The 13,221-nt window shown below is 27.0% G+C and overlaps 2 protein-coding genes across 4 annotated transcripts; one reads left to right on the top strand and one right to left on the bottom strand.

Annotated features, from left to right (window-relative positions):
- Positions 1 to 6,775: 6,775 nt before the first annotated feature.
- Syngr (synaptogyrin) lies at positions 6,776 to 8,621 on the bottom strand. Its single transcript, XM_035864047.2, has 4 exons — positions 8,352 to 8,621; positions 7,495 to 7,718; positions 7,208 to 7,355; positions 6,776 to 7,100 (listed from the first exon to the last, which is right to left on the bottom strand). The coding sequence occupies exons 1-4, from the start codon at positions 8,451 to 8,453 to the stop codon at positions 6,903 to 6,905; spliced, it is 672 nt and encodes a 223-aa protein (XP_035719940.1). The 5' UTR covers positions 8,454 to 8,621; the 3' UTR covers positions 6,776 to 6,902.
- A 558-nt stretch (positions 8,622 to 9,179) lies between these two features.
- Positions 9,180 to 12,969, top strand: TfIIA-L (transcription factor IIA L). Of its 3 annotated transcripts, XM_035864045.2 has the most exons (8): positions 9,180 to 9,320; positions 9,466 to 9,647; positions 10,434 to 10,644; positions 11,261 to 11,587; positions 11,658 to 11,866; positions 11,968 to 12,123; positions 12,211 to 12,300; positions 12,416 to 12,958. In XM_035864045.2, exons 2-8 carry the CDS (start codon positions 9,624 to 9,626, stop codon positions 12,521 to 12,523), a joined length of 1,125 nt encoding a protein of 374 aa, XP_035719938.1. In that variant the 5' UTR covers positions 9,180 to 9,320; positions 9,466 to 9,623; the 3' UTR covers positions 12,524 to 12,958. The 3 variants fall into 3 exon arrangements, with proteins under 3 accessions (XP_035719938.1, XP_035719939.1, XP_085514542.1); XM_035864046.2 differs by lacking the exon at positions 9,180 to 9,320 and having other exon boundaries at positions 9,342 to 9,706; positions 12,416 to 12,964; XM_085658416.1 differs by lacking the exon at positions 9,180 to 9,320 and having other exon boundaries at positions 9,609 to 9,647; positions 12,416 to 12,969.
- The last annotated feature ends 252 nt before the right edge of the window (positions 12,970 to 13,221 follow it).

Genomic DNA, 13,221 nt, shown 5'->3' with positions numbered 1-13,221 from the left:
CTTTCATTTGTTTTTCGCTTAATTTTGATATCAAATCGATCCTATTACAAAGAGAGAGAGAGAGAGAGAGAGAGAGAGAGAGAGAGAGAGAGAGAGAGAGAGAGAGAAAGAGAGAGTATTTAACATTGAAGTTACATACATATGACTTTGAACGACGTAAATAAGGTCATTCACCAAAGAATAAAAAAAAACGTAATGACGAAGTCGCAGTATTCTGTCATGATTTTTTTAATAACAATATAAACAAAAAGCTAAGACGTTTCTGGACAGATAGAATAATAAATTTCAATATTGTTAACATTTTTTCTGACTATTCGACAATGGTCTTAAGTCTTTTATGAAAAAAATTACGCCCACACACGTCTAGTCGTGTATATTAAACGGTGTGTTCTTTGTTCGTGAGTATCATTAGCGACATTATTTTGATAAAGTAACTATAGAATTGAAAAATTTCTCGAAATATTCATTGAAGGCATTTATTTTGATATAACTGTTGAAGAAAAAATATTTTGTAAATAATACGTATGTACGTGACGATAAACAAATTTGGTACAAGAAACAATATGCTGAGTAGGAAAAAATGAAATGTCGATAAACAAGGAAAAATTAAATCTTCTAATATTCGTTGTGCGCTTTTTTGTCATAATTAAACGACTTATTTAAGAACCTCGAATCGTTGTGACATTGGGAAAATGGTATTTTACAAAAAAAGATTAGAGAAATGAAGAAATGAAGAAAGAGAGAGAGAGAAAGAGAGAGAAAACGAGAGAGGGGAGAAAGAAAAAGAGAAAGATGCGAAAGAAAGTTCGTCATATCGAGGCCATTGGTACTGAAGCGCTTAATGATCGAACATCAATTATCATATCAATGCAAGAAATAAGAATCTACATATATAAGTATTTATTAATATATATATATATATATATATATATATATATATATATATATATACAATATATACAATATATTTAATGCATATATACAATATGCATTAAATTATGTAGAACTTAACATTGATAAAAAACTATCGACGTATTATTAATTAATCAATAATAAAATCTTTCATTCAAACTTGCAATGTGCATATGTTCGATTAAAAGCTCGATTAATCTTCTGAATAGCTCGCAAAAACAAAGAGATGTCTTGTAATTTAATAAATTTAAAATATCATGTTAGTGTACATATATTAAGCAAAATTTTAATCAGTTAGAAACATTTTAAAATGGTAAAAATGAAAAGAAAGAAAAATTACTCTTTGAAATCAAGTTCAAAACAAATATGTACTCCAGCTAATATTTTACAAGGCTAATGGATTCTGTTTCTAAAGAATTCATTTTTAAAATAACAACGATCCTATCGTCTCTTGATAAAAATTAAAAAGAATTTAAGTCAATGATAACAATGACGATAATGATAATAAATTTTTCCATTTTTATTGTACGATGCTAATAATCAATTAAATTTAAATTTTTCGACTTTGAATGATTTTGAATCTTTTGTTTTTGTAGAAAAAAATCAAACCTTGATATAGCATTCTCATGTTTATCTCTTATACGAACGTACAAATAAAAAATATAAGCAAAAATAAAAGAGATTTTTCAATAAAAATAAATAACGTATACTTTCTCATCCTCAATTGAATTGCAGTTCGTTCGAAGTACTTCCTTTGAAATAAACGTCATATAAAGAAGCATAAGCATATCTTGTGCATATCTCCGTATATACATATATAAGTATGTATAATGTACTTACATACATACTCATAAAGACCATAATCATAGATTGTGGATCGGAAATCGTTGGTCGGACCGATGGAAGACGATGCAAAATGTACTTTTTCAGTGCTGGTATCAAATCGGCGAAGTAATTTAAGTTTCTTGTTTCTCGATGCAATCACACAGACCTTCCGGTCGCAAACCAACTTGTGATAAATAGAGTCGTTACCATCAAGTTCGATTGATTTTTACAAGAATTCGATTTATTTCTTTTCTGGTAATCAACCAAACTTTTGATCGAAATAAGAAAAGAACATATTATTTTCAATACTCGAAAGTTGATAAAAAAGATATAGAAATATATTTAAATGAGGAGAGTGAGTGGAGCTTAATTCAAAAATGAACATTTAGTTTCATCATAAGCAATAGCTCAATGTCACGATCACGTCAACTTATTTATATAACAATCTTATTCTAATTATGTACAAAATTGAACCATCTATCTCTTATTCGATAAAGGAATGTTAAAGCTAACGATATTTATCTTCAATTAAAGTTACACCAAAGGATAATAAATAAATATATTATTAAAATATTATCACGTAAGTAATATGAAAATAAAAACTTAATTAATTGGTATTCAATTTTGGTGAAATCAAAAAATTAGTGAAGCTGATTTCTTTTTGATTTCTTGCGAATCATCATTAAGGTTTGCAACTTTTATTAATTTTTTTTTTATATAATTATAACTTCCACCCTTAATATCTTATAATTCAGGATAGTGAAATTTAGAAAGAATTTGTTGCCACGATCGAAGTTATCATTTTGGTGGTCATTTTGATTTAACATTTATCTCTATAAAAAAAAGTTAATATCCTGTAGAAAAATAACCCGATGAGCTAGTTCATTCACTTTGAATTATTCAATAAAAAATATTATCTTACATAAAATACTATATATTTGATAAGTATTTTTGTTTGTTATAAAAAAAGATGTTTTTAATGCGCTTCATATAAAAATATGGTAAAAACAATCGATCGGACATTATCATTATGAATCATGTCAGTTTTAACTGGTAATAGTTAGTATAACGAAGAAGCAATTATATTTTTAATAAGACATAGATCTTCATAAAAAAAAGATTTTTCTTGATAAGTTCGGAGTTGGATAAAAAAAAAAAAAAAAAAAGAAACTAATTCTGTTGATTGAACTTTAAAGTTGCAGAAACAATTAGATCAATTCTTTCGTAAGAAACTATTTGGTAGATCATCTAAACAGGAATACTTACCTAAACGATTTATGTTTGTTATAGCAAATACAATTAAAAATTGAACTAATAATGAATTACTTAATGATAGATAATTCGTCAAAATATCTTGTAATTATATATTTTATGATTAAATGAACTCATAAATTAAAAATAAAATACATAAAAATTAGCAGAAAAAAAAATTAAATCAATAGATCTGATATATATTTTTAATAAATTTCAAATAAAATTTGCAAATTATTATAATCTATTAAATCTAATTCACAAGATCTATTAAGTCTAATTCATAAGATTATTAATCATTCATGTAATAATTAAAATATAACTTCTACTTTTATTTTTCAAAATTATTGCATTTAGTATTTTTAAGCATATGTTATTTAATAACTATTTATCTTTGCGTTATAAATATCTCAACGTAGTATTTTTATCGTTCAATATATTCATGATAACAAGAACTCCAAAATATATGTTAATTTATGTATATAATTCTGTTCTCCCTGAATTATTAAAATAATTATGAAACTAGAATGACTTCTCCGATGTTACAAATTTTTGCATAATTCCTTATTTCGCGATAACGTTATGATGAATTATTACGACATTACGTAGATCATACATCATCCTAATCCAAACGAAAGTTAAAAATTGACTATTTAATTAACACAATATATTATAACATTTATTTGTAATTTAGTAAGTATATATATATATATATATTACTTATTATATATATATAGATATATGATATAACGCTTGTTACAAAGACAACATATAATTATTGATATAAACAATAACAAATTGAAAATCTTAAATTAAAATACTGAATAATAAAGTTTCATCTTCTCACAAAATCTTGTAATTCCAATAAGTTGCATCAATAAATTTGATTTACCGAATTTATCCTTCATTCCTTCTTGTTCATGTATTCAATTATTTAATTATCAAGGAATTTATTTATCAAGATGATGCAGTGATTTTTTTTAAATAATTCATTCTATAAAAAATAATATTAACGATGCTGCTGTTTAAAATGCATTAATTTGTGTTAAGATATACGTACATATATATCTTTTAAAATATAATCGCAGCATTAAGAGTTTAATGACGCATCATTCCATATACGAATTTTATAAAAAATTCAAATAATCTTTCATCTATGTTTACGTATATCATGATACATTGTGGAGAAACTTAAATTTTACTGTGCGTCACAAACTTTAGAAATAGTATACTATAAGGAAGTAGTAATGTACATACCTCCCACATATGGTTTACTTTGTTTTTGTTCTCAAAATGTTATGAAACCGTATAACATTTATATGTAAAAAAAAAAAAGAAATCACGAAAATGATCAAAATAAATGCGAAATATAATAATAAAAAATATGATTTACAATGTTCCTGCACTTCGTATTATTCATATAGCATAAAATGCTGGCTCGGACATATAACAATTCTAATTTTCAGTTGTTTCAGGATAAATTTATGTCAGGATAATTTGTACAAACGAATAATTCTCAATTTAAGTACATCGAGCGGGCATTATAGCATTGTCAGGTATAATAAATTGTAGTATTTCTTGTACGTCCTCCTGGAGATAAATTTCAGAAAGAAATCTAGATGGAGTGTAATGTACATTTATTACTAATTATAATGACATGGTTTGTATATAGCTATCAATATTGTTTCAATATGTAGCACAATACAAAACAGTACATTGTTTAACCATAATCGATACACATAGCCCGAATCATTGAAACAGATCTATTAACTTATATTCTATACACCTTGCAGGAGAACTTCACACGTCTAAACAATCAAAATTCATAGGAAAATAATACTTTGCAATTCGTAAATAAATAATTTTGAAAAATACGAAGGTATAATTTCAAAATACTCATGCCGAACATAATGTTAATATTACATCACTTAATAATCAAGATAATCATTTTGAATATATAACAAACATGTTTGGAAAATCAATATTTTCAGTTGTTCCCTTTTGTGGCTGCTTATTGAAATAGAACATTAAAGAGTGTTCGCATTTTATATTACTTAAAAAGAAAATATAGATCTTATGCTTAAGTCTAAGGAAATTTTGTACAACACAATGAAGCGATTCGATTATGAATATCTATCACCAGCATTAACAAAATCAATTGATTTACATAAATGAATTATTAACCACTTTTTATGTAATAAATCATAGATTAGATAGCAATTGTCTCTAAACACTGAGATCTTCACAGACGCATACGTCTTAAGTATTGCATCAAATGCAAGGTAACTACATTATATTTAAGTAGAATACAATAATTATTTAGTTATCGATACTATCTTAACAGACATTTTTATACCTTTACATTTTTTTAATAGACATTTCAGTAATATTTACTACAATCTGTCGAGTTCTTTTAATCTGAACTGTTATTAATGAAATAATTTATTATTTATGATTCTGAGAGTAAGAAAGAGAGCATGGCAATACATTTACGTTTATAATTTTCTGTAATTCTCTGTAACATGTTTTCAACTTGATATAGAATTTCTACTCACATTTATATAAGTAAACATTCCTACAAAAAAGTAATAAGAATTTAACTTTCATATGTGTGAATACTTTTGAATATTTTATTATTTATCATTTGTAAAATGAAAATATTTTAGATAAGATTGCACTGTTCAAAGGAAGAAGTTTGGTGATCTTAGACGAACTCTTAAAACGTATTTAAAAAATAAATTTTTAGTTTTGTAGATGAAATATTTTTTTTATAAAAAATAGCTTAAACAATAATAACTATTGCCATTTTCCATCAAATCAACAAAATAATTAATTTTAATACAAAATATATAAGAAAACTTTGAAGAATTACATTTAGTATATAATATAATTAGTCATAATCAAATATTTAAAGCAAAATTAGAATAATTATACCTTAAATATATACTACTTATTAAAGCTGTTGCAAATAATTGAAATATAATAAAAAAGAAATCATATTAAATATGAATCTTAAAATTTATATAAGAAAAAACTTTTTTTTCAAACTTGCAACCCAAAACACCAGTTGTTAAGCTATCATATATTTAGTACCATCATATTTGTAAACTGGTGACAAAGAGCAATCGCTTGTAAGTCATATGATAAATACTGCATAAATATTATAAAATAATAATACTAAATGTAACGACTAGTAAATAATAAATATATAGACAGAACAATAAATTACTGTACAGTATATATTCTTTTTCTCTATGATTTCAATAAACCATGAGCTTTCTTTCCAACGTCAGATCATACCTACACATTATTAATGTCTCACAATGCACATCATTAATATCCGCGTTTGCTATGAACACGTCACAATGTTAAAATATACATAACCTGTGCATGTGCTACTTCTTAAACATTATGGAATTACTATATTTATTCATTACAAGATTTAATATTTAATTCTGTAGTTGATGAATGGTCATCATAATTCGTGCCTAGAAACTTGAATGGCATATTTTGAATGTACCTAATGTTTCTTTGTGTCATTGGGCGCATGAATAAGTATAACTTACAAGTGGTCAACAATAAGAAGCACAGTTTAACAAATAACGCTTCCTCTACATCTGCCATGAAAACTTACTCTACTATTAATGCTGCCCAGCGATCTATCAGCAAATAAAGTTTTTCTCTTTTCTGTAAGAAATAAACAATAGAAGAATTACAAAGAGTTTACAAATTTAGAATTACAAAGAGTACGATTTTCTAATTATTAAAGAAAAACAGGCAAAATTACCTCAGAGAAAAACAAACTAGAGAGAGCAGTATGTTTTCAGGATGGATTAACCTAATCCATTTTTCTTCGTTGGTAGTTCGCTGTGCATCTTGTGAAAATATATTTCGATAATGACTATGGATGACATTTAGTAAGCAGGGGCTTGAAAATCCCCCATTCCCCGCTGCTGTTGACCAAATGGTGGTTCTTGATAAGCAGCATCTGTAGCGTCAGGATAACTTGTATATCCTGTTCCACCTACAGGGTCTGCTTCGTAACTTGGAGCAAAGGCTGTATCTTGTATACCTTGTCTGAATCTTTGAAATGCAAACCAAGCACAGCCAGCCTATATAAAAATATTGTTACAAATTTTCCAGAAGGTAATAAAAAGCTTGACGCCATTAAGTCACTCCCACTTCATGGTGAATAAGAAATCATTAATTATTCACTTACCCAAGTAAAAATTGAAAAAAATGAAAATGCAATAGCTCCTTGTACATTATTAACACCATACCCGTCTAATGGCGGTGTAGATCTATTCCATGCATTTGTTAAGTAACAGAAGCCGACAAAATATAAAAATGCCCATAAACCCGAAAAACTGCAAGCAATAGAGTACGAACATGGGAAACTAATGATTATAAATTAATTAAGGATTTTATTTCAAACTTTATCATTTTATAAATTTGTTGTTTTATCAACAAATTTAATAATTCTACAAAATAATTGATTAAGCTTACCCAAGATCTAAGAGGACAAAGTGTTTTCGAGTTTTTACAGAAGACATTTGTTCGAACAAGTATTCGCCAACAAGAAAGCCAATACTGGCTAAAAATGCTAAAACACCTATTCCAATGCCATAATTACAGGCATTATTGTCACCACTATAAAGGCAAACCTCTTTGTCTTGTTGTGTAATATAGCCCTTGCTGCTTATACATCCAAATACTATTATTGCAAAGAGCTGAAATTTATTAAACTTTTTTCATTAAACTTATCTTTTTCTTAACTTTCTTTTTTATTGAAATATTTGAAAAATATTAATGATCTTCAAATATTTGCATGTAATATAAGTCCAAAGTAGTTCAGGATGTAAGATGACATGACTATTATATTACATATATTCTTTTCATATATGATACTAATGAAACACAAAATGGGATAAAATCGATAAAAAGACTTATCCTATATAGACATGATGTTATTACAAGATAAAATCGATGTAACGAGCATTAAGCAGTCAAGAATTTCGATTTAGTCGATAATATACATGAGCGCACTTGGCACAAAAATCTGCGTACTAAAAGAGACGTTTAAAAATATGATCTCATCAAAGACGATTATAATCGATATTTGAAAAGCATTAAATCAATAGAAATTATAACGGATTTGGATTCCAAATCCCATAAAATTCCATATTATGGGGCGTACCGCTTGAATTCGCGAAAAATCAATAGAACCCCATCACAGGTAGGGGTGGGGGCTCAAGTTCTTTTAAAATCAATGTATTTACCATCTCAAATTTAGTTCGACGTATCAAGATATAGGATAGGAAACATTCAGGAAAATTAAAGTTTGTTATAATGCGTGAACTTACCAAGCATAGTGCCCTTAAAATAACTAGAGGCCTTTGAACGAATGCGATCGGATCAAAAGGCGCTCCTGCCTTTCCTCCACCGTACGCTCCACCGCCGTCCATCTTAATGCAACTGAGGTGAAATTTCAAAGCTTTCGAAGAAAAGCATCACGCACGCGCCACACAACACTCATCCTCTTGCGCAGCATTTTATTAAACCACAATTGTAAACTCTCCAAGCCATATATATCTAGCTAAATAATCAAACGTATATACTTGACGCGAGAAAGAGAAGTGACGGAAATAAAAAAATAATGTTTACAATCTGCATTATACAATTAACCTCATAAGAAAATAATTACAACCAAAATTTTAATAAAAATAAAACTTTTGCCTTTACATCACAGTATGTTGAATTTATATATAAGTCTTTCAAGAATTACACATCTATATACTTCAAACATAATTTTCTATTTAAATAGCGAATGGTTAATATTTTCCTTTAAAGCTCACCAATCATTATACGATATTAATTTGAACTTGCATCTGATTGGTAGTGACAGCAATGGCGTCTGCTCAATCATTTATGTCAACCTGACGAATTCTTGTATACATCTTCGTATGACTATCGATTTCATAATGATTAAAATATTTTATATTATACGATTTAATTGATAGAAATTTTACTTTACATAGGGTATATTGCTTTAAACAACAAATATAAAAGAACTTACAAAAACGTGCTCGAATAAAATGAATTTTTCAATGATGGCGCCACAAGAAATTTAAATAACTTGCATTATTGAACACTTAATTGTTTCTGTTATACGCTTATGTTATAAATTATATTTTTATTTATTATATTAAAAAAATATATATATATTTCTATATAAATGTGATGTAATTAATGACGTAATATAATAGAAACGTATTAGTTGAAGTAAAACGTTTGCCACGTGTCAAATTGCGACTATATTATCGGCCGATAAAGTATCGTTGATCGTTATATGTCGATAAATTAATAATAATTTAAATATAATTAAATTTTTTTAAATATATATATTTTATTTGTTATATTAATAAATAAATTCTTTAAATTGAACAAATTAAGCTTTTTATCAAACGTGATTTGCAGTTGTGTCGACCACTACGGTCAAATTAAGGTGGAATGGGAGACGTTGAGAAAGTATAAAAGAGCACGGAGCGATGCAACAGTCCGGCTTCTGAGGGCACTATCAAATTGGGATTATTGGTATTGTTTTTCGCCTGATTGACAATACGAATTATCCTGCAATGGCCCTCAGTCAAACCAGCGTGGTGAGTAAAGGAGAAAACTATGGCAACTCCACAGAAATATGACTATGATAATAAAACGTGTACGTGTTAGTTCTAAAAAATAATTTGACACGGTTATGCGAAGCCACGTTGTAAAAGAATAAATCATTCACGTTGTTAATGTACTTGTCATCTAATTTGAGAGATCCTTTCTTACTTAATATTTTATTAAATGTTTTTATCATTTTATTGTAATGTTTACGTTAATCATACTTTTTACGTTGTTATGAACATACGAAACATTAGACGTGTAAATTATTTTATTCCTGTAATGACTTTGAAATATATTTAACCTTTATCTTTATAATACAGAATTGTTAATCTTTGTTATATAAAAAAATATAACGTTTAATATATAAATTATCAAATATTTAATAAGTCAAGATGTTGGTTATAAATTTATAATAAAATATGTGTAAATTCCAAATTAATAATGTTTACATTATATAAATTTGATTAAAAAGCATATGATTTGCACATTTTTCTAATATAAATGATCACAACTAGATACAATAGAAATATTTATATTTTATATTTGTTATAAATGTGTTTCTATAAAAAAAAAAAAAAAAAAAAAAAAAAGAAAAAAAAAAAAAGAAAAAAGTACAGAATATACGATTCAGTGTCTTTATTAATCTATTGTTAAAAATTTTATTTACTGAAATTGATACATTTAATCAAAACTTATATTATGATTTTTGATGCTATAATAACAAAATACTTTATCAATAATTATTGTATTTTATTATTTTAAAATATTATTTACAGCTAAAACTATACAACACTGTGATAGAAGATGTAATAGCAGGAGTACGTGAATCGTTTATAGATGAAGGTGTAGATGAACAAGTACTATTAGAACTTAAACAAATATGGGAAACGAAATTAATGTCAAGTAAAGCAGTGGAACTAAATCCAGAACCACCAGAACCTCAAGTTCCTCAGCTAAACACACATAAATCTGTGCCTGGCAACAAAGGTATGTATGTAATAAGTCAAAAATATAAAGTACAGTTTTTTTATGAGTCTGTTTTCGAAAAAACGACTTTTAAAATCTATTCGATACATTTGTACTTACTATAAGTTTCAACTTGACAGATCTGCTTTTTGTATTTATATTTATAAACATGTGAAATGTTATTATTAGCTCCTTCTTGTTGCTGCTATTGTGCTGTTGTGTTAACTTGCTTTATTTGTTTAGAAAGATGTTATAAATAATTATGAGACTATGTATTAATTTTTTAAAAATTAATTTTATTAGTGTAGAAACTGTTAAAAATTTCGACCATGATATTGTATATATAGTTGTGCTTTTTCAACTAAATTATTATGTACTTCTTATAATATACTGTGATTATTTTGTACTTCTTCAAATGTCAAAACGATATTTTAAAAATTGTCTTTCTCGAAAATTGAGCCTCATATATCAAAACTGTACTGTACATTTTCAACATATTTTTTTATAAGAAATTATTCTCTGCTTATTTGTAACACTGTTGACAGAACATCCTATATAGAATAAAATTATGTCATACAATATGTGCCTTTGGTATTTTTATGTGTATGTAATGATTTTCTTATAACTGTTAATGTAGGAAATCATTTCGTACAACAAACATCTGTCACTAATCCAGTGCCACAACAAGCGCAGCAACAACAGCAACAACAACCTACATCGCAACAGTCACAATCACAACAACAGCAACAACATCAGCAGCCACAACAATCACAACAACAACAACAGCAAACATCAAGTACAACCTTACAACATCCAAATGCACCAGTACAACAAGTGGTGACTACTCCACCTGCAGTACTTGACAGACAAGTGCCAATACAAATTACTTTACCTCCACAACCTGGTGCACGTGATTCTCAACAACGTGTATTAACTATACAAGTTCCTGCATCTGCGATTCAAAGTATATAAATTTCAGAAATTATTATATTTTTATATTTTTCTGTAATTTAAAGTAAATTATTATGTTGAAGGTAATCAACTTCATACTATTTTAACGGGTCCTGTAATTAGTGCTGCAATGGGCTTGCCAGCAGATGTAGCTGGAACGTTATTACAACAGCATGTAAATTCTACTCTTCAGGGTCATCCTACATTATCATCGATTCAAGTTAATCAACCCTTACAGGTTGTAACACAAAATACAAATAACGTTGTTACACAACGTTCTGTTCAAGGCCAAGTAAGTACAATTTCCAAATTACATATATTTACAAAATATTGTAAATATTATTATAATGCATAAGTATGAAAATATATTATTAGCTATTTTTCTTATTTTAGCAAAATAACATAGCTCAATTAGATGGAGCTTTAGGAGCATTAGGTGATTCATCTGATGAAGATGAAGAAGAGGAAGAAGAGGATAATGACGATGATGACGAAGATCTTGATGATAAGGAAGAAGAAGAAAATGATGAGGCGACTGCACGAGAAGAGGTTTGTAGAAAAATTATTATAAAATTGGAAGTAGCTGAAAACTATACTAATTATATAATACTAATACTAGTATTTCTTCACATGTAGGAACCATTAAATTCTGAAGATGATGTTACAGATGATGATCCAGCTGATTTATTTGATACAGATAATGTAGTTGTTTGTCAGTATGATAAAGTAAGTTTTTAAATTTTATTGAAAAAAAATAAAGATAATTTGTTTAAACATTCTAACATAAAACATTATGTTAGGAATATTTATACATAATATATACAAATATTTTACTTTTCAGATCACAAGGAGTAGAAATAAATGGAAATTCTATCTCAAGGATGGCATAATGAACTTAAGTGGAAAAGATTATGTGTTTCAAAAAGCAAACGGAGATGCTGAATGGTAGATTTGAAAATAATGTGAATATTGTGTTGTCTGATTTTATTTTTAACAAACTGTATACAAGGGCAGCTCGATAATGTGTATGCGTGATGTTGCGTTTGATGGACAACATTAAGCTGTAGCAGTTTCTATAATGAGGCAGTAAACCACGTAATAATACTACTATACAGAAAAGTAAAGTGAGAAATTCTTTGGGAAAACATCGGAAAATATATATATAATATCTTCTTATTTTAGTATCCCATTAATTGACAAAGTTTATATAATGTGATTTTTTTTTTATTTTGTTCATTTGAGAAATCATAATTTTAACAATGCCTTCTATTGCTTATTATAAATCCATCAAAATAAAATATTAATTTACTAATGGTAATATTCCTCATAAAGAAAGTTACAACAGCTGTTCTTATATCGTTTTACTACACAAATATTACTGGTAAAACAGTAATGTATTTAGTGAAATAATTTAGTTTATATTATTAGTTGTGTCAATGATCATTGCATCGAGAATTTTAGTTATAAATATTCTTGCTGCTTTATGTCTTCAGGATTTATTATTATCAACTTTTACATACATACAATAATAATTGTAAATATAGTAAAGGGATGCTACTTATAAAACATATGTGATGCTTTTGAAAATAAATGTGTCTTATAATGTTATTACAGTTAACAGAATCGTTATCATTATGAAATTATTAA

Source organism: Vespa mandarinia, chromosome 7, assembly GCF_050613455.1.
Source record: "Vespa mandarinia isolate Hongniang chromosome 7, ASM5061345v1, whole genome shotgun sequence".
Taxonomy (NCBI): Eukaryota; Metazoa; Arthropoda; class Insecta; order Hymenoptera; family Vespidae; genus Vespa; species Vespa mandarinia.
This window is presented reverse-complemented; position numbering and strand designations above follow the sequence as displayed.

Bases quoted from the DNA above. Each gene is read 5' to 3' on its own strand.
- Syngr (XM_035864047.2), bottom strand. From the start codon at position 8,453: ATGGACGGCGGTGGAGCGTACGGTGGAGGAAAGGCAGGAGCGCCTTTT. The intron at 7,719-8,351 runs GTAAGTTCACGC...AATAAATTTCAG, and splicing joins TTTTAAGGGCACTATGCTTG to CTCTTTGCAATAATAGTATT. The intron at 7,101-7,207 runs GTAAGTGAATAA...ATTTTTATATAG, and splicing joins TTTTTTCAATTTTTACTTGG to GCTGGCTGTGCTTGGTTTGC.
- TfIIA-L (XM_085658416.1), top strand. From the start codon at position 9,624: ATGGCCCTCAGTCAAACCAGCGTG. The intron at 10,645-11,260 runs GTATGTATGTAA...CTGTTAATGTAG, and splicing joins ATCTGTGCCTGGCAACAAAG to GAAATCATTTCGTACAACAA. The intron at 11,867-11,967 runs GTAAGTACAATT...TTCTTATTTTAG, and splicing joins AACGTTCTGTTCAAGGCCAA to CAAAATAACATAGCTCAATT.